This window comes from Musa acuminata, chromosome BXJ3-11 (assembly GCF_036884655.1).
Source record: "Musa acuminata AAA Group cultivar baxijiao chromosome BXJ3-11, Cavendish_Baxijiao_AAA, whole genome shotgun sequence".
NCBI classification, from domain to species: domain Eukaryota; kingdom Viridiplantae; phylum Streptophyta; class Magnoliopsida; order Zingiberales; family Musaceae; genus Musa; species Musa acuminata.
Genome location: NC_088359.1, coordinates 1,609,810 through 1,632,092, shown reverse-complemented (window position 1 = coordinate 1,632,092; position 22,283 = coordinate 1,609,810). Strand labels below are relative to the sequence as shown.

Here is a 22,283-nt window from a genome sequence, read left to right as displayed (position 1 = left end):
AGATATATATATATATATATATATATATATATATATATATATATAGTGATGTAATATTTGGAGAGAGAAGTCATATCGGACAAATAGCAGTGAAGTGTTAGCCATGTGGTATCGAGATATGAGCCACATGGTAATGAGGCATTAGGTATTGACCTTATAACTTTGAGATAGCAGACACATGGTAAAAAGAAATCGACCACCACGATGATGTGTCGATCAAGTAAAAATGAAGTGTTAGCCTCGGAGTGTCAGTCGTATAGTAAGAATGTATCATTATTGTTGTACAATATCATATTATATCGGTGTTTTGATATTGATTCGGTATGATACAATATCGGTGTATCGAGCGGTACATCAGGATGTACCGAGCGATACATCGAATTATTTTATAATATTTTTATACTATAGTATTGCTATAGTATAACATTGTAGTACTATAGCAGTGCTACAGTATAATACTGAAGCACTGTAACAATCCGCATATCAATATATCGTCGGACCGATATATATCATCCATATCGGGTGATTTCATTCGGTACTGTTAACCTTGATTATTCCTATATCACCATTATAATTATAACATGATTAAATCATGATCTAAAAATAAGTAAATTTTACAAAAGCAAACACCTAGTATAAAAGCGCATTCCAAATCCCCCTTTTACTAGACTCGAAACAGATGAAATGCTAATAAGAAACACCAGCGTGATATAGAATAAAAAAAAAATCCACTCATAGTAGTCCAAGAAGTAGATGAACTACAGCATAACGTGAATGCTTTTGGTCAAACTGAAAGAAAAGAAGGAAAGAGGCATCTCGGCATTTGCATTACCTGATCAAAACCCTCTTTTGCAGCCCAGACTATGCTGTCATGTAACAAAAAGCTCCACACTTCAAGTTAAAACTTCACACCCAAAATACTATCATATATCAGTGATGACTGAATCAGCTCAATTCAATATAGGTCTTCATACATAACTAGTCTGATGTGCTTAGAAAGAAGGTTTGAATGTTAGTTAAATAATTAATATGCACGATGGCCGAGATCGAATGAGATTCTCAACGTAATCTCTCTGATGCTCTAATTAGTATTTTTAAATAAATAATAAATTTTTTTAAGTAATTAATAATTAATCTTAATCACTATGATACGGTGGAACGACGACAGAAATGTACAAGTTTTAGTTTAAGCTCTGACATAGCAATTAGCCTCGATGGAAATCAGTGATGCTTGATTAAGAGATCCAGAGTTTAAATATCAACAAAATAAAATAGTATTTTTTTATCATAGTGTTTTTTTAAACGTCAAACAAGAGAAACAATTTATTTTTCCGATTTTATATTTTTAATAAAATACAAAAGCAAATTACAAATTTGTTTTACAAATATCTACTGATTAATAGAAATAAAAATATCAACAGAAATCAAAAATATATTTTTTATCCAAAATAATAATTGAGAATTTGAGAACAAGAAGAGTGAGAAGGTTTGGGTCCACAGATTTCTTCTGCTCCTCTCTCCTCTACTGCTCTACCCGGCAAGGCACGTCTTCTCCACGTTGTCCCTGTCGTCCTCGGACGATCATCGCTTGGTCCTTCCGAATCCTCTCTCGGTGACTGTCTCCCTTCTCGTGGTTCCACTGGTCCCACGTCCTCTCCTCTCTTCTTATAAGATTTGCTGGCCTCATATGAGCCTCTTTAATTCATATAAATTTAAATAACATATCATTTTAGAAGAAACACCTCAGGTTGGCCATGGCAATCATGGTTCCGTCTGTTCTTCGTCGTGCCTCTTTATTGATGGTGTCGTCTCTCGTGAAGGGAAGAAGAACCATGGCTTTCTGCGTGCCGTCATGGTTGCCTATCTCGTGGCTGTCGCTGCCTCCTCTCTCCTGCTTTAATTGATTGACAGTCTATCGTGGTTACCCAAATGTCATGAGTCTCTTGAGAATAATTCGGGATGGTGATATTAAACTTCAATAATTCATTGAAATCTTAAAATTATATAAATTATCAAATTTTGTACATCAATATTTCTTAGTTTCATAAATTATAAATCTTTCATTTATCACAATGCCCTTAATTCTGACTCTAAAACCTCATATTTACTAAACAAAAAGTTCACTATTTTAATATTTTTACCTTCAGTCTTTAAATTAAAAATTAAAAATTTAATATTATGTGAATTATAAAATCGATAGTGATGTTGTCAGCATTCACGGAAATATATGAGAATACTATCCGATCCATCTTGTAATAAATCAATTAGTTATGAGATCTTGATTTGCTTCGAATTAATTTTGTCAATTTTTTAAACCATTCATCATTTACGAAATTATCTGACAAAAATAGTTGCTAACATAATAATTATCGATGTGAGTGATCCATCTTATCTGACTTAACCGACTATGATATTTTATTTGTCTCAAATTTATTTTTATTCAAATTTCTTGAATAATTGCTAATCATGAAATTCATTAATTGAAATAATTATTTGTAGAAATTTATGTCGCCTTCATCTTAAAAAATATTAGATAATTCATTAAAATTTATATTGTTTGGATGTTTTATGGTAGTGCTGTTTATTTTAATATTGATATAATCTTCTTAGCTTTCAATTTCTAATATTTTATTTGGGTTTGTAGATTTTCTTATTAGTTCGATCTTAATAACGTATTTGATGAGGCAAATTTCGATTGTCCATCCTAGAATAAATATCCAGATCCAATCATGGCTCTTTTAGATGTTTTCTTCTAGATCATCCCTTTTACGATTAAGTTCCTATAAAACTAAATCGATGATATTTTCGACTATAGCCCCTTCGACAATTAAGGCGGTGCTTTAAGCTTTGTAATGATCAAACTAGTCACTGGTAGGAGTTCAATTCAAGTCGATGCTTTAAGCTTATGCTTATCGGTCTCAACCCCTCTAAATTAGTTGAATGGCTCTTTTTGATGTGGGCCAAACTGAACATAATGTAAAGATTTTATTTTAGAGGAATAAAAAAAAATTTAATTCATAAAAATGTATATATTAAAGTATAATTACATTGAAGATTGATATGCTCTTAAGGATAGTACTTTCTCGGCTACATGATCCAAGTCTCGGAGATGTCCAACTCCTTGAGGGTTTACAAATGATAAATTCTCAAACGAACCTCCTCAACAACCTTATAAGGCCCTTCTCAATTGGGTGCTAATTTTTCATAGGAATAGGTTAGATCACTTACCTTGGCCTTATGAAAGACTTGATCTCCTACATTGAGGTGCTAAGACCGAAACTTTTAGTTGAAGGCCTTTGTCACTGTTCTTTTATAAACTAAGTTTCGAAGATGTGCTATCACCCTAACTTTATCAAATAGATCCAAGTTAACTCGAAGCCCCTCGTCCAATGCTTTTTGAGTCATATTTTTATGTTCGGATATCAGAAGAATGATTTCGACTAGAGCCATTGAATGTAAGGAAAAATAAAGATTTTCCAATCAGAACTCTTGGAGTAGTCCGATAGCTCCATAGGATACTTAGGTGTTCATCAACATGGTTTCTTTAACTTTTAACATTTTTTTTTTATCCTTCAAGAATGGTCCGATTGGTAACTTTAGTATATTTGTTAGTTAGGGGGTATGCTATTGAGCTAAAATAAAGACAGATTCCAAATGATTCATAGAAGTCTCCAAATTTAAAGTTGTTAAATTGGATCTTGTTGTCAGTGATGATGACTCTTGGAATACCAAATTTGATGATAATATTCTTCCAAAGAAAGTTTTTCACTTATTTTTTAATAGATCCAAGCTAATGGTTTGGCTTCAACCCATCTAGTAAAATAGTCCACACCAACCAATATAATCCCAATGCCGATGGGAAATGATCTCAGATATCAAGTCCCCATTGTGCAAATAGCTAGGCTACATCTAAAGGGAATAATTCTACAATTGGGAACCTTTGAACATAAGCATTGCATTGGCATCTATCACATCACTGTACATATTTTATCGCATCTCGACGAAGTGTGGGCCAATAGTAACCTTACTTAAGGATCTTGAACACCAACGTTGATAGGGGTAAAAACAAATATGGTGCAACATACCGGATTTAACATAACACCGCCCGCTGTCAGCCTCAATCGGACGGCACACTGCCCCAGCAGACGAACATTAATGTCAGCATGACGCGCACCCTCGCTAGCCATACCCAGACCACGCACGCCCGGACGTGGCAGGAGAAGGCGTCGACCAAGGCTCGCCATACCCTACGGCGACTCGACTCGACCGTCCACGCAACGCCCACTTCGGCAACGGACGGGGTCAGGTGCACGGCCCTGCCCCGGTAAGATGGCGTGTCAGGTAACATCGAGCCCACCTATAAGTACCCTCGGGCTTCAAGCGGGCAAGGTAAGCGGACAAACACACTATTTTCCCCAAAAAACTCCCCTCTACACCGCTAACTTGGCCGTTGGAGGGGTCGGGCCGAATCACCGACCCGACCTTAGTGCAGGTACTCGGTTGAAGCCGACCCAACCCGGCGACGCGGAGCATCCCAGCCTTATTCCCCGTGATCGGCCGCCCCGAGACCCCGAGTCTTGCAGTCTCTCCTGATCCTAGCCGTTCGGATCCCTGAACTAGCCGCGTCGACCCCCAGGTCACGACTAAAATGGTTACTTACTGTAACAAACGTGTTCCCCACATATTCCTTCATGAATTTCAAATAAGGCTCGAGTAGCCTCTTCGGGGTGTAGATAGCAGAAAAGAAGCTGGTGAGAGAAATATGATGCCATATATTGTTTATAATACAAAACCAAGGTGACTACCTTCGAACTCTCCTAGCTTGCTTGAGATCTGCTAGCAAATCTCCAATTATTAGATATCGCATTATTCCACCCATCCAGGTGGGATCAAGGGAAGTTGTTGCAATCTCTTCTTTATGGACACTTCTTTTGACTTAGCTTATGAAATGCAACTCTCTTGGTAGATGGTGGAGCTCCTAAGCCAACTTCGATAAAGCATCAGCCACTACATTGTGCACTCGAAAATTTTGCTCAATACTAAAAAAGGGTAATGTCAGTCGTCACTCGCTTTGCCTCCATGAGATAGAGAGTCATCACTGGAACTTTAGCTTCATAGATTCCTTTAACTTCTTTGACGATTAACTATGAATCACTATATATCTTCAACTTTCTTACCAGCATTTCTTTGCTAATGTGAAGTCCCAACATAAGAAGAGCCTTATATTTAGCTTCATTATTGGTTACTTCAAACTCAAAGCGAAGGGAGTGCTCATATTCTTTTTGCTTCCTGGAGGATGAGCCCAATGCCTCCTTTGGCTGTAACTGACCCATTGACATCTAAGATCCAGGGTCAAAAGTCAAAGGATGTGGTCTTTTGTGGTCGTTAACTCCATGACGAACGAGTAGGACTTGGCTTTGATGGTAGTGTGTGATTGATAGGAAAAGAATACAATCATATATCACGATTTGATTGGTTAGTTGCTAAATTATCTTAATAGATGATGGTGCTTCATATCCGAGATGGTTTGCACTTTCTCTAAATTTACATCAATTCTGATTTGATGGACTATGAAACCTAAAAATTTTTCAGAGCCAACCTTGAAAGCACACTTAGTTGGGTTGGGTCACATTCGAAACTTCTTAAGAGTTGCAAAAGTTTCAACTAGATCTATGAGAAGCATGCCAAATGTCTTACTTTTGCCCCCACTAAAGGCTCTTCAAATGCATTTTAGCCTAATAACATGACATGAAAACAAAGTAATATTCTAATTATAATCTTATTTGTAGTTGCTTGTTGAGTTCACGTTATGCATTGATTGATTTAAAAACTCGATCAAGAAAACAACACATTTCGAAAATATAATTAACCAAGTGTTGCATGTGAGTAAGAGTTTTAAGTAAAGTGAATAGAAATAAGTAAGGAAGATAAAAAATCATAAGTAAAAGAAAGAATTCAAATCGATTTATAGTGGTTTGATCTTTCCAACCTACATCCACTCATAATTCCTCTTCCCTCGAGATCATCAATTTTAATTACTGACATTATTTCTAACAGATGAAGATAAGCAATATTTACAATATTTTTTCCATTTTGGGTTTAGAAAAGAACCTTCATACTCGTTATTTTATATTAGACTTCTCATATCTAATACTTTATATCATAACTACACTCAAATGAGTGGAGAAGACTCAAACAAAACTCAAAGAGAGAATTATAATATTTTATAACCTCAGGAATAGATGCACCATCAACAAATTCTGAACAGAGTATTTATAGTCTCCACAATATTTTAAAAATATGATTAAAAATTTAAATATCTAAAATTTTGAAATACTACTAACATTGATATAACGTGATCTTACTACCTTAACTTTGATGTCATAATTCTAGATCTGATGGTTTTATTATTGTAAAATTTAAATTTTGGATAATATCATCATCGTCATTAATAGTACTACTATCAAAAATATTAATAAAATATTATTTATTAATTTTTTATCTTCTGGCATATCAATTTCGTCATATGATCTTTTAATATGATATCCAATCCTTATTCCATAAAGTTTATTCTTTCACACGTTGACAAATCCTCATTTTCAATTTCGACAAAATAGCCTTTCTACATAATTTTCGACTCTTACTTTTAATTATTATATTATATATTTTATATTATTTGAATATTATATATATAATATCCAAATAATATTCAAAAACATATAATATAATAATTAAAGAATTCTCCTCCTCGCCACGACTCCGCAGTCACTGTGATCCTTATCGATATCTCCGCATTCGCCGTAGAACATATTTATTTATTTATTTATGGAAACGAGGTATTCTTCGATAAATTCTCCCGTGCGATTTGCGGAGATTCCTGTGCGAGCCTCCGTATATAAATATATTAATGCTTGTCTGCGTCCTTATCGAGGAAGCTGACGTAAGTGCTGCTGTAATTGCGATTCTTATAGCAAAAGCGATGGAGCTGCCAAGCTTGTCGGTAGAAATTATGCTTGTTATTTCTCTGATCGTCAATGGATATGGCAGCGAAACCATTAGATTAATTGCACACGGACGTCATCGGGTTGAGTTACTCGGACGATCTCAATCCAAATACGATGAGCTTATAATTTTGATGACCAGTCAATGAATAAAGAAAAGGAAAAAGGAAAAAAAAAACAAAAGAGTGGACATGATTGACTTCCACATCCAAAGCTTGTACATGACCTCCACCATGGCTCGCCCAACAGCGCACTCTGAACACTGATCCTTGCAACAATGGAGGACGGCGAGCGCCAACACGTGGTTCTCTTCCCCTTCATGGCCCAGGGCCACATCACTCCCTTCGTCGCCCTCGCCGAGCTCCTCCGCCGCCGCCGTCCCACTCTCATCGTCACTCTGGTCAGCACCCCTCTCAACATACAAAAGATTAAAAGTTCGTCCTGCTCTCCCTCCCTCTCTTCGATTCGACTTCGCTCCATTCCTTTCTCCCCCGCCGCCCACGGACTCCCCCCTGAAGCTGAGACCACCGGGGCCATCCCCTTCCACCAGATCGTCACTCTCCTCCATGCGTCCCGGTCCCTCCAGCCCGCTTTCGAGCAGCTCATCGAAGACATAACGCAGGAAGACGGCCGTCCGCCTCTCTGCATCATCGCTGATAACTTCTTTGCATGGAGCGTCCACGTTGCGCGCCGTTTCGGAGCTTTTCATTCCATATTTTTCACCAGCGGAGCTTATGGCATGACCGTTTGCTCCTCGCTGTGGACTCACCTACCCCACAGAAAGACGAATTCCGACGAGTTCCCGCTACCTGAGTTCCCCGATACCATCATCCACCGCTCGCAGCTCCCGAAGCACCTGCTCATGGCGGACGGCACCGATCCTTGGTCGGACTTCCTTCAGGGACAGATATCTCTCTGGTCGGAAACCGATGCCGTGATCATCAACACCGTCGAAGAGGTGGAGAAGACTGGGTTGCGGATGCTTCGCAAAGTGCTTCCGTGTCCCGTTTGGCCCGTCGGTCCAGTGCTCTCTTCCCCTTCTTCAGCCAGCGCTGGTAACGATCACATCATGAAATGGTTGGATTCGCAACCGCCGGCATCCGTGTTGTACATCTCATTCGGCTCGCAGAACACCATCGCCGCGCCGCAGATGAAGGAGCTGGCGATGGGGCTGGAGGCGAGCAGGACCCGGTTCTTGTGGGTCATCAGGCCTCCTGTGGGGTTCGATGTCAAGGGGGAGTTCAAGGCGGAGTGGCTGCCGGAGAAGTTCGAGGAGCGGATGAGAGACGAAGGGACAGGGGTGTTGGTGCACGGGTGGGCACCGCAGCTGGAGATCTTGTCGCACGCGTCGACGGGCGGGTTCCTGAGCCACTGCGGGTGGAACTCGGTGCTGGAGAGCTTGAGCCGAGGCGTGCCGATCGTCGCGTGGCCTCTGTCGGGGGATCAGCTGTACAACGCGAAGATCATGGAGGAGGAGCTGGGGGTATGCGTGGAGGTAGCGAGGGGGAACATGGAGAGCTCCAAGGCGGACAGGGTGGTGGTGGAGAAGGTGGTAAAAGAGGTGATGCACGGAGGACAAAGGGCGAAGGAGATAAGGAGGAGGGTGGAGGAAGTGAGGGGGCTGATGAAAGAGGGATGGAGGGACGGACCCGGGTCGTCGGTGAAGGGGTTGAGCGAGTTCTTCCGAGCTGCGGCTTCCATGAGAGGCGCGGGGATGAAGATGTGACGCCTACATTTGCAGTACCAAGTCGACTCCGTGTGACTGTTACTCTAATGGCCTTCAAGAATGACCATCTTTTAGTTATTTACTGTTATAAAGACTAGAATCTACCAAGACACGTGGTGCTGACAGTCAACGAACCTCCCGATGGATGCCATCTGGCTTTTGTCTCTATTTCATTGCGCATTATTGCAAGAGTCGTTGTGGCGTGCTTTTCTACACCAGCTGGTCGTAACTGATCTTTGGAATTTTGACCATTCATTGCCTGCAACTCGACCTACGCCGCTACGGAAAAGCTTGGTTCTCTTCTTCTTCTATCGAAAGCACGCGATGGTGTCATTTGTCGGCATCTTGTTTTCTTACGTCGCAGGAGGAGACGATAGAGCTTGATATAGATGATAGATTCACGTGTGGATCCGGTCATATTTCTTCGTTCTAAACTCACTTAAGGGATTTAGTTCGACAAAATAACGTTCCTATATAGGAAGTCTTCGCGTCAAATTTGATTCAATTTGATGAAATAATTAATTTATTAATTTCACCATATTTATATTATTAGAAAAAGTTACTTTTTAATTTAGATGCTCTCTAATAGATTCATTCATTGCTTGGACCAGTAATTATGAACTAGCACTCAGCCAATTAATGATCTGATGAGGGTAATAATTATGATAAGACTTACGTGACACCCGCTGACGTCCCACTGCCCTGTTAGTTCGACACCGCGTGACTGACACAGGTCGAAACGCCAACCGAGGCCCATTAATGACCGCTCAGGTTCGATTCCACACGCTATGTCGATAGCAATGTCAGACGTCATCAGAAGGTACGATCCTACCCCCTGCGGGCAGGCACATCAAGTAACACCGAACTCCCCTATAAATACCCTTGCATTCTAAACGAAGGGGAAGGACAAAAAAAATAACCCCACCACGATTATTTACCGACTTGATCGTCGGAGAGGTCGGGTCGAGTTCTCCCGTCCCGACCTGTGTGCAGGGACGAAGGCGAGGCGTTTCTCTCCGGGCGCATTGGCCAGGAATCTCCTCCCGAAGGAATCGGTGACCCGTCATCCGGACCCGAACCAAGCTGCGTCGACCCCGAGGTCACGGCTAAAAAATTGTTTACACTAACATGATCTATCTTATTTGCGTATTTTATCAAAATAAAATATTATTTATTTTTAATCGGATGATGCCTCTCTAATTTGTTTTTATATGAGAATTTTTTTTAACAATAAAAATAACCTATCAACTAACCCAACTTTTAAACCCGTTCAATTAGACATGCCTCATCTCATTCTTCCTCCTTCGTTACCTTCCCCTCGTCCTTTTCATCTATCTCCTTCCTCCTCATTCATCTTCTTTGCTTTTGCCTCCGCCCCTATATCGCTCCCCTTTCTCTTCCTTCGTCTTATCTCATTCATTCTCCTCCTCCTTCACCTTCTTCCTTTCTATCTTATCATTTTTCGCCTCTACCTCCTCCCCTTCGCTGTCTCCTTCTTTCCTTCCACCTCCACCTCATCCTTATCATTTACCTGTCTTCTCCCTTCCACTGTCTCCTCTTCCTTGGCTTCCTCCTCATACTACTTCTCCTCTCATTTTGCCTCTCTCTTCTTGTCCTTCGTCGTATCTCATTCTCTTTTTTTTTTTCCTCCTACGCAAATATTTTTTTAGGATCTAACTGTAAATATTAAACTATTAGAGATTAATTATAAAAAGCATAAAAATAAGGTTTCCGTGCCGCTGCCTCTCTCACAAGTAAAAGAGAGGCTGCGTGGGAGTGAGGGAGTGAGAAACATGAAAGTTAAAAGAATAGAGAAGAAAGAAAGAAATGGAACAGAAAAAAGAAAGGAAAGCGAGAGAGGATCTCGTGGGAAGAAAGGAGAGGAAGAAAGAAAAGAAAAAGAAGAAGAGAAGAATGAGAGGAAAGAAGAAGAAAGAAGAAAAACGAAAGGAAAAAGAAAGAGAAGAATAAGAGGAAAAAATTTTGGGAAAATATGTTGAGGACATAGTTTGATATGAGATGAAATTAAATCATGTAAAAAAAAATTACATTAGGTATATTTTTGAATTCCCTTGTCTACATACTGATTAGATAAGTGTATACATATATAAATTAATTGATTTTGATGTTCTTAGATTATTTGATATTTATGTTAAGAAGAGAATAGAAGATTATAAAATTGATCATTTTAGAAAAAAAAACCAAAGAAATTTTTTTTTTTTGACGATTTTAAGGTCATTAATATAAAAAATAAGAAACTTTCAAGTTGTGATCGAGTGTAACGTAGTTCAAAAAAAAATAACCTAATCGATTTGCATGAAACCAATTCAAACTCCTACAAAAGTTTTAGCATATATTGGTAAGATAATTAATAGGATGTTTTGTAGTTTTTGAGAATTTTAGTGTCATTAATATAAAAAACGGGGAATATTTTGAAACACATAATTTAGTTCAAAAACGAGGGTAACTCGGTGAACTTTCACATAAACAATCCAAACTATTCTAGAACTACTCGGATATAATTCTAAGATTTTTAGTAGTACTTTTTTTTTAATTTTAAAGTGATTAATTATCAAAATAGGATATTTTTGTTTGAAACTTTGAATAGTATAACTTAAATAAAAACTTAGTATAACTTGGTGAACTTTCACCAAACTAGTTTGAACTTCTTTGAAACTATTAGGATATGATTCCAAGATAATTAGTAGTATTTTTCTTTTTTTTTGAGAATTTTATATTGATTAATTATCAAAATTATATATTTTTTATGTTTAATCCGTGAAGGAGAGTGTAACTTAGTTTAAAAACAAGTGTAACTTTAGTGAACTTCCACCAAACCACTCCAAACTTCTTTGGAACTATTAGAACATGATCCTAATATCATTAGTAGTATTTATTTATTTTTAAAGATTTTAGGATGATTAATTATCAAAATTTGATATATTTTTAGTTAAATATGTGAACGAGTGTAACTTAGTTTTAAAACGAGCGTAACTTAGCAAACTTTCATCAATTATCAAAATTATTTTTCTTATTTTTTAAGAATTTTGAAGTGATTAATTATCAAAATTAGATATAATTTTGATCAAATATGTGAACAAGAATAACTTGGTGAACTTTCAGTAAATCAATCTAAACTTCTTTGAAACTATTAGAATAGGATTTTAAGATGATTAGTAGTTTTTTTTTTCTTCTACTTTTGAGGATTTTAGAGTGATTAATCATCAAAATCAGATATTTTTTTTATTGAATCTATGAACAAGTGTAACTTAAATAAAAAACGAGTATATCTCCGTGAATACTAAACTAATCCAAACTTCTCCAAAACTACTAATGGCATGACTCTAAGATGATCAATATATTTTTTTTTTTAGAATTTTAGAATTATTAATCATGGAAATTAGGTATTTTTTAGATTGAATGTGTGAAGGAATGCAACTTAGTTTAAAAATGAGTGTAACTCAACGTATTAATCTAAATTGAGAAATTTTATCATACTAATCCAAACTTCTCCGGAACTACTAGAATATTATTCTAAGATGACTAATGGTATTTTTTTAGAATTTTAGAATGATTGATTATCAAAATTAGGTATTTTTTAGGTTAAATCTTTGAACGAGCATAACTTAGTTCAAAAATGAGTATAACTCTATAAACTTTTTCCAACTTATCAAAACTTCAACATAACTAGTATGACAAGATTTTAAGACGATTAGTGTTACTATTTTTTTTTAGTATTTTAGGATGATTATCTCTAGTTTGCCCCGTGATTTTTACTCTTCATATTGGAAGGATTTTTCACGTATATCTTGGTGTTCTATTTTATTGTGATTTCATTTAATTCCGTTGCTTCATGGCCTGCTAGTATTTGTTCATATACAAAAGTTATTCCGCATTATATCCCATCATAGAAGACTCAAACAAAACTCAAAAAGAGAATTATAATATTTCGTAACCTCATAAATAGATGCACCATCAACAAAGTCTGAGCAAAGTATTTATAATCCCCACAAGATTTCAAAAATATGATAAAAAATTTAAATCTCTAAAATTTTAGAATACGAGCAAGACATTGATATTGAATGATACTATTATCTTAACCTTTAATATCACAATTTTAGACTGTGATAGTTCTATTATTATAAAATTTAAATTCTGGATAATACCATCATCGTCCCAAGTGGTATTACCAAAATCATTAATAGTACTACTATCGAAAAGGTTGACAAAGCATTGTTTGTCAACTTTCTATTTCTCGCATGTCAACTTCGTCACGACAAATCTTTTAGTGTGATATTCAATCCTTATTCCATAAAATTTATTTTTGACATTCGGTAAAATAGTCTTTCGACATAATTTTCGACTCCTACTTTTAATTATTATATATATATTTATATTATTCGAATATTATATATAATATCCAAATAATATTAAAAAATATATAATATAATAATTAAAGAATTCTCCTCCTCGCCGCGACTCCGCAGTCACTGTGATCCTTGTCAATATCTCCGCATTCACCGTAGAGCATATTTATTTATTTATTTATGAAAACGAGGTATTCTTCGATAAATTCTCACGTGCGATCTGAAAATTTTATCTTATCCAATAAAAGGCTTGCAGGCCGGATTGCGGAGATTCCCGTACGTATATATATTAATGCTTGTCTGAGTCCTTCTCGAGGAAGCTGACGTAAGTGCTGCTGTAATTGCGATTCTTATAGCAAAAGCGATGGGGCTGCTAAGCTTGTCGGTAGAAATTATGCTTGTTATTTCTCCGATCGTCAATGGATATGGCAGCGAAGCCACTAGATTAATTGCACACGGACGTCATCGGGTTGAGTTACTCGCACGATCTCAATCCAAATACGATGAGGTTATAATTTTGATGACCTGTCAATGAATAAAGAAAAGGAAAAAGGAAAAAAAAAAACAAAAGAGTGGACATGATTGACTTCCACATCCAAAGCTTGTACATGACCTCCACCATGGCTCGCCCAACAGCGCACTCTGAATACTGATCCTTGCAACAATGGAGGACGGCGAGCGCCAACACGTAGTTCTCTTCCCCTTCATGGCCCAGGGCCACATCACTCCCTTCGTCGCCCTCGCCGAGCTCCTCCGCCGCCGCCGTCCCACTCTCATCGTCACTCTGGTCAGCACCCCTCTCAACATACAAAAGATTAAAAGTTCGTCCTGCCCTCACTCCCTCTCTTCGATTCGACTTCGCTCCATTCCTTTCTCCCCCGCCGCCCACGGACTCCCCCCTGAAGCTGAGACCACCGGGGCCATCCCCTTCCACCAGATCGTCACTCTCCTCCATGCCTCCCGGTCCCTCCAGCCCGCTTTCGAGCAGCTCATCGAAGACATAACGCAGGAAGACGGCCGTCCGCCTCTCTGCATCATCGCTGATAACTTCTTTGCATGGAGCGTCCACGTTGCGCGCCGTTTCGGAGCTTTTCATTCCATATTTTTCACCAGCGGAGCTTATGGCACGACCGTTGACTCCTCGCTGTGGACTCACCTACCCCACAGAAAGACGAATTCCGACGAGTTCCCGCTACCTGAGTTCCCCGATACCATCATCCACCGCTCGCAGCTCCCGAAGCACCTGCTCATGGCCGACGGCACCGATCCTTGGTCGGACTTCCTTCAGGGACAGATATCTCTCTCGTCGGAAACCGATGCCGTGATCATCAACACCGTCGAAGAGGTGGAGAAGACTGGGTTGCGGATGCTTCGCAAAGTGCTTCCGTGTCCCGTTTGGCCCGTCGGTCCACTGCTCTCTTCCCCTTCTTCAGCCAGCGCTGGTAACGATCACATCATGAAATGGTTGGATTCGCAACCGCCGGCATCCGTGTTGTACATCTCATTCGGCTCGCAGAACACCATCGCCGCGCCGCAGATGAAGGAGCTAGCGATGGGGCTGGAGGCGAGCAGGACCCGGTTCTTGTGGGTCATCAGGCCCCCTGTGGGGTTCGATGTCAAGGGGGAGTTCAAGGCGGAGTGGCTGCCGGAGAAGTTCGAGGAGCGGATGAGAGACGAAGGGACAGGGGTGTTGGTGCACGGGTGGGCACCGCAGCTGGAGATCTTGTCGCACGCGTCGACGGGCGGGTTCCTGAGCCACTGCGGGTGGAACTCGGTGCTGGAGAGCTTGAGCCGAGGCGTGCCGATCGTCGCGTGGCCTCTGTCGGGGGATCAGCTGTACAACGCGAAGATCATGGAGGAGGAGCTGGGGGTATGCGTGGAGGTAGCGAGGGGGAACATGGAGAGCTCCAAGGCGGACAGGGTGGTGGTGGAGAAGGTGGTAAAAGAGGTGATGCACGGAGGACAAAGGGGGAAGGAGACAAGGAGGAGGGTGGAGGAAGTGAGGGGGCTGATGAAAGAGGCATGGAGGGAGGGACTCGGGTCGTCGGTGAAGGGGTTGAGCGAGTTCTTCCGAGCTGCGGCTTCCATGAGAGGTGCGGGGATGAAGATGTGACGCCTACATTTGCAGTACCAAGTCGACTCCTCCGTGTGACTGTTACTCTAATGGCCTTCAAGTATGACCATCTTTTAGTTATTTACTGTTATAAAGACAAGAATCTAGGAGGACACGTGGTACTGACAGTCAACGACCCTCCCGATGGATGCCATCTGGCTTTTGTCTCTATTTCATTGCGCATTATTGCAAGAGTCGTTGTGGCGTGTTTTTCTACACCAGCTGGTCGTAACTGATCTTTGGAATTTTGACCATTCATTGCCTGCAACTCAACCTACGCCGCTACGGAAAAGCTTGGTTCTCTTCTTCTCTTGGAAGCACGCGATGGCGTCATTTGTAGGTATCTTGTTTTCTGACGTCGCAGGAGGAGACGATAGAGCTTGATATAGATGGATTCACTTGCGTGGATCCGGTCATATTTCTTCGTTCTAAACTCACTTAAGTGATTATTAGAAAAAAGTTACTTTTAAATTTAGATGGCCTCTAATAGATTTGCTCGGACCAGTAATTATGAACTAGCAGTCAGCCAATTAATGATCTATATTATTTGCGTATTTTTATCAAATAAAATATTATTTATTTTTAATCTGATGATGCCTCTCTAATTTGTTTTTATCCGAGAATTTTCTTTTAACAATAAAAATAACCTATCAACCAACCCAACTTTTAAACCCGTTCAATTAAACATGCCAGATCTCATTCTTCCTCCTTAGTTACCTTCCCCCCTCGACTTCTTTCTTGTCCTTTTCATCTACCTCCTTCCTCCTCATTATCTTCTTCACTTTTGCCTCCGCCCCTATATCGCCTCTCTTTCTCTTCCTTCGTCTCATCTCATTCCTTCTCCTCCTCTTTCACTTCCATCTCATCATTTTTCATCCCCTCTCCTTGGTTATCTCATTCTTCCCTTTCACCTCCACCTCCTCCTTATTATTTACCTCTGTCTTCTCCCTTCCACTGTCTCCTCTCTTCCTTGGCTTCCTCCTCATACTACTTTTTGTTGAATCTCGTATTTTGATGATGAAACTACTTGATATATGTTTATGATTTAATCTGTGTTTTGAGTGACGCAGGGTGCTTCGATCAGGATGAGACAATTAAAGTAGGAACATCATGTTGTGCCGGAGGAACATGTCAGAAGATTGGACATCGGGCCGATGGATCGGTTGACGTATCGACAGAAGGCTTCGGGTCGTGGACTCGGGCATCGGGCCAAGAAGAGCGGGTATTGTGCCAAGGATATCGGAGTTGCGGAGTCAACTGGCCGATTAGGCAATAGGCTGCAGGAAAGGACGATGCGCCGAAGAATCGGACGAAGCGTCGAGGGACCAATGACATGCCGGACAACTTGGTTAATTGCTTAGGACTAATTGTCTCGATCGAAGTTTTTGTTTTGAGTGTGCAGGATTAACTACGATGAAAGTTAGACAAGCAGCAGGAGTTGCGCTGGAGTCAAGTTCATGATCACGTTGGGAGTTCGAGAGTTCGACGGAAGTTCGGACGGTCGTCGGAGGTTCTGCGAGAACAGATCCGAGAAGTCCAGAAGCTTGCCAAGCGAAGCTCGTCGGAACTCGCCAAGTGGATCGTCGCAAAGTCCAGGAGTTTGCCGGAAGTCCGCAGGAGCATCACCGAGGGTTCATCGGATGATCGACGGAAGTTCGCCGGAAACTCGCCGGAAGAAGCGATTGACGCACCGAAGCAAAGCTGCAGAAATTGTCTTAGATCTAATCGTAGTTAGCACGTTGATTAAGTTGGAAAATGAGAGGTGATCCCATTAGCTTAATCTTGGGGCAATTGGGCCCCTGAAAGACTGAAATTGGGCCGAATTGAGCTAACCATTCGGACCCTGATTGCACCAGGAGGTGGCACCGCCTGGGCTAAGTCTCCCAGCAAGACTGGGCAGTGCAACCGCCCCAGCCAGGAGGTGGCACCGCCTGAGCTCAGTCTTCGAGCTAGACTGGGCGGTGCAACCTCCCTGATAGAGAGGTGGCACCGCCTGAGCTCGGTCTTCGAGCTCTGGCAGAGAGGTGCAACCGCCTCAGCCAAGAGGTGGCACCGCCTGGGGCTCAGTCTCCGAGCCAGACTCAGGCGGTGCAACCGCCCCTGACACAGAGGTGCAACCGCCTGGGCTCAGTCTTCGAGCTCTGCCAAACGGTGCAACCTCTCCAGTCAGGAGGTGCAACCGCCTGGTCCCGGAATTCCGGGATTTGATCGTTTTGAACTCCAAATTTGAATTGGGTTGGGGCCTATAAATACCCCACCCATTCAGCACTGAAAAGATACATACCTACACCGAATTCTTGATCTTTTCTGTGATTCTAAGAGCTCAAATTTGTGTAAAGTCCTAAAGTTCTCCTCCTTCTGTTCTTCAAGTCTTGAGTTGTAAAGAGAGGAGAGAAAGGTCCTGTAAGGGTTGTCTCCTGAGCCCATCAAAAGGAGTGAATCTGTAAAAGGGCAGTTGGCCTTCGCCTATTGAAGGAAGGCCTCTAGTTGACGTCGGTGACCTCGTCGGTGGAGGAAGCCAAAAGTGGAGTAGGTCAAGACTGACCGAACCACTCTAAATCTCTGGTTTGCGTTTATTTTGAGCACTTTATCATTACTACAAACCTCCTACATAGCTACTGCTCTCTGCGCCTTTACGAACAAGTTTCTAAGTGCTGATCTTTCCAAATCTGCATTCAGACGTAAATCGATGTCTTCATACATTACAGTTTACGTTTACGTTTTGATTCTGCAAAACTGTCTTCTGCGCTTTTACGAACGAAGTTTCTAAGTTCAGATTCCTTTAAAACTGCGTTTAGACGTAAACTGCGCAAACTGTGTTTAGACGTAAAACTGTGTTTTTGACGTAAACTGCGCAAACCGTGTTTAGACGTAAAACTGTGTTTTAGACGTAAACTACTTTTAAACGTAAAACTACATTTAGACGTAAAACTGCGTTTAGACGCAAACTGCGTTTAGACGTAAAACTACGTTTAGACGTAAAACTACGTTTAGACGCAAACTGCGTTTAGACGTAAAACTACGTTTAGACGTAAAACTGTGTTTAGACGTAAAACTGCGTTTAGATGCAAACTGCACTGCGCTTAGACGCAATCTGATCTTAGACGCAAACTGCGCTTAGACGCAAACTGCGCCAAACTGCGCTTAGACGCAATATGCATTTAGACGCAAACTGCACTTAGACGCAAACTGCGTAAACTGCGCTTAGACGCAAACTATGTTTAGACATAAACTGTACTTAATCATAAGTATTCTTAGAATCGGCTTTTGCATCAAAATAGTTTTTATCAAACGAACGCAGCTTTCGTTTTTAATCGCTGAAAGATTTCCGCTGCACTAATTCACCCCCCCCCCCTCCCCCTCTTAGTGCTCTTGATCCTAACACTTTTCCTCCTCCTATTTTGCTTTCCTCTTCTTATCCTTCTTTTTCTTCTCCTACCCAACGAGTTTTGTTCGTGAAATTCTTATTTTTTTAGGATCTAACTGTAAATATTAAACTGTTAGAGATTAATTATAAAAAGCATAAAATTAAGGTTTCCGTGCCGCCGCCTCTCTCACAAGTAAAAGAGAGGCTGCGTGGGAGTGAGGGAGGGAGCAACATGAAAGTTTAAAGAATAGAGAAGAAAGAAAAAAATGGAAGAGAAAAAAGAGAGGAAAGCGAGAGAGGATCTCGTGGGAAGAAAGGAGAGGAAGAAAGAAAAGAAAAAGAAGAAGAGAAGAATGAGAAGAAAGAAGAAGAAAGAAGAAAAACGAAAGGAGAAAGAAAGAGAAGAATAAGAGGAAAAAAATTTGGGAAAATATGCTGAGGACATAGTTTGATATGAGATGAAATTAAATCATGTCAAAAAAAATTACATTAGGTATATTTTTGAATTCCCTTGTCTACCTACTGATTAGATAAGTGTATAGATCTATAAATTAATTGATTTTGATGTTCTTAGATTATTTGATATTTATGTTACGAAGAGAATAGAAGATTATAAAATCGATCATTTTAGAAAAAAAAAAAACCAAAGAAAAGTTTTTTATTATTATTTTTTGACGATTTTAAGGTCATTAATATAAAAAATAAGAAACTTTCAAGTTGTGATCGAGTGTAACGTAGTTCAAAAAAAAAATAACTTAATCGATTTGCATGAAACCTATTCAAACTCCTACAAAAGTTTTAGCATATATTGGTAAGATAATTAATAGGATGTTTTGTAGTTTTTGAGAATTTTAGTGTCATTAATATAAAAAAATGGGGAATATTTTGAAACACATAATTTAGTTCAAAAACGAGGGTAACTCGGTGAACTTTCACATAAACAATCCAAACTATTCTAGAACTACTCGGATATAATTCTAAGATTTTTAGCAGTATTTTCTTTTAAATTTTTTTTAATTTTAAAGTGATTAATTATCAAAATTGCATTTTTTTTTTGAAATTTTGAATAGTATAACTTAAATAAAAACTCAGTATAACTTGATGAACTTTTACCGAACTAGTTTGAACTTCTTTGAAACTATTAGGATATGATTCTAAGATAATTAGTAGTATTTTTCTTTTTTTTTGAGAATTTTATAGTGATTAATTATCAAAATTATATATTTTTTATGTTGAATCCGTGAAAAACAAGTGTAACTTAGTGAACTTCCACCAAACCACTCCAAACTTCTTTGGAACTATTAGAACATGATCCTAATATCATTAGTAGTATTTATTTATTTTTAAAGATTTTAGAATGATTAATTATCAAATTTTGATATTTTTTTAGTTAATTATGTGAATGAGTGTAACTTAGTTTTAAAACGATCGTAACTTAGTAAACTTTCATCGAGCTAATTTGAATTTCTCTGGTACCATTAAGACATAATTCTATAGTGAAGTAGTATTTTTCTTATTTTTTAAGAATTTTGAAGTGATTAATTATCAAAATTAGATATATTTTCGATCAAATATGTGAACAAGAATAACTTGGTGAACTTTCAGTAAATCAATCTAAACTTCTTTGAAACTACTAGAATAGGATTTAAAGATGATTAGTAGTATTTTTTTTTTCTACTTTTGAGGATTTTAAAGTGATTAATCATCAAAATCAGATATTTTTGGGTTGAATCTATGAACAAGTGTAACTTAAATAAAAAACGAGTATATCTCGGTAAATACTAAACTAATCCAAACTTCTCCAAAACTACTAAGGGCATGACTCTAAGATGATCAGTAATATTTTTTATTTTTTTGAGAATTTTAGAATGATTAATCATGAAAATTAAGTATTTTTTAGATTGAATGTGCGAAGGAATGCAACTTAGTTTAAAAATGAGTGTAACTCAATCGTATTAATCTAAATTGAAAAATTTCATTGTTCTAATCCAAACTTCTCCAGAACTACTAGAATATTATTCTAAGATGACTAACATTATTTTTTTAGAATTTTAGAATGATTCATTATCAAAATTAGGTATTTTTTAGGTTAAATCTTTGAACGAGCATAACTTAGTTCGAAAATGAGTATAACTCTATAAACTTTCATCCAACTTATCCAAACTTCAACATCACTAATATGACAAGATTTTAAGACGATTAGTGTTACTGTTTTTTTTTAGTATTTTAGGATGATTAATATAATTTGGCACGATGTGGTAGGATTGTAAGATAACTCAACTAGAACATGATTTAACTCAACTAAATCCACTTTCATAACAAGGTTTAGTTAAAAAACGAGTATAACTTAGTTAAAAAATAAAATATATCAAAACTTTCACAAAATTAATAGGATATGATTGTAAGATAATTAGTACTATTTTTTATTTTTTGAGGACTTTATGATGGCTAAATATCAAAGTTAGAGAATTTTTTAAAAGATGTTATGATCGAGTGTAACTTAGTCCAAAATGAGTGTAACTCGATGAATTTATGTGAAACCTATCCAAACTTCCATATAATTATTAGAACATGATTTTAAGATAACTAGGATTATTTATTTATTTTTTCTTCTATTTTTAGTATTTTAGGATAATTAATAGAATTTTATATGTTGTGGTAAATTTGTAAGATACTACCCTAATGGTATTACCTTAACTAAATTATGATTCTTACTTAACCAAAATCTACGTTCAGAACTCAACTAAAGCATAATTATAATAAGGATTATAAGATCGATTGCACATTGATAACTTCATATTCAAAATTAACAATAGTTGACAATGTTAATGTTTGGTGACACATTTGCCAAAAACTTATATATATATATTATTTATAAAAATATCACCTCCTATAATCAATATAGATAATAAAAAAACTATAATCAAAATTAGGTTATATAAAAAACTGAAGATTCAACATTGCTTTACAATTGATAATATTGAGTTAGACAACCAATGAAAATTGCATGAGTATCAATTGTGACTAAATTGTTAACACTTTGTTGTACTTCAAGAGTTTTCAAATGTTCGCCTTTGTAAAACCACTCGATTCTTATTTGAAATCAAGCTTCATATGACTAATTATTCAAATTCTAATCAATTCAGAAATAATACATCAATTTGGTTATAAAACACAAAGAACACCTCAAACTTCATTGAATTGTTCTACAATATAACGAAGGATTCGTCAATGTAGCTGAGGGTTCGACGATACAGTGGCGACATCTTCCTTCAAAAGTTTGGCGACACAACTATGATCGCCAATACAGTGGTAAAGCTTTCCATGAGTGCTTCATGATTGTGATGGTAAATGTTGTAACAATGCAGTCAGACTTGGTCGACGCTGTTAAGGTTTCAATGATGCATTAGTGACATCTTTCTCTAATAATTTTTTGGTGACACAACAACAATACCCACGAACACATCAACAATGTAGCGAAGGAGGGGGAATGAGGTGAAGAAGGAGAAGCATGAACGAGATGAGGCAGAGGGAAGGGTTGATCCATGCAGTCTTGTAGACTTGAATCACAATGATTCAGACTACAATAGATTAACTTTTATAGCGTGACATTATGACTCGTCCTTGTGACTCATCAACATCGTTACATTGAGATGCGCATGTGGCATGTCTCAGTCCAACACGGCAAACAAAGAGATGGCATGCCACG

At 38.5% G+C, this 22,283-nt stretch overlaps 2 protein-coding genes across 2 annotated transcripts; both read left to right on the top strand.

Moving 5' to 3' along the window:
* Nucleotides 1–7,227: 7,227 nt before the first annotated feature.
* LOC135652174 (UDP-glycosyltransferase 92A1-like) lies at nucleotides 7,228–8,942 on the top strand. The gene has a single exon (XM_065172933.1). It carries the CDS (start codon nucleotides 7,279–7,281, stop codon nucleotides 8,725–8,727), a length of 1,449 nt encoding a protein of 482 aa, XP_065029005.1. The 5' UTR covers nucleotides 7,228–7,278; the 3' UTR covers nucleotides 8,728–8,942.
* A 4,724-nt stretch (nucleotides 8,943–13,666) lies between these two features.
* Nucleotides 13,667–15,423, top strand: LOC135652149 (UDP-glycosyltransferase 92A1-like). Its single transcript, XM_065172897.1, has one exon. The coding sequence runs from the start codon at nucleotides 13,759–13,761 to the stop codon at nucleotides 15,205–15,207; it is 1,449 nt and encodes a 482-aa protein (XP_065028969.1). The 5' UTR covers nucleotides 13,667–13,758; the 3' UTR covers nucleotides 15,208–15,423.
* The last annotated feature ends 6,860 nt before the right edge of the window (nucleotides 15,424–22,283 follow it).

Excerpts from the sequence above, each read along its gene's own strand:
- LOC135652174 (XM_065172933.1), top strand. The coding sequence starts at position 7,279 with ATGGAGGACGGCGAGCGCCAACACGTGGTTCTCTTCCCCTTCATGGCC.
- LOC135652149 (XM_065172897.1), top strand. The coding sequence starts at position 13,759 with ATGGAGGACGGCGAGCGCCAACACGTAGTTCTCTTCCCCTTCATGGCC.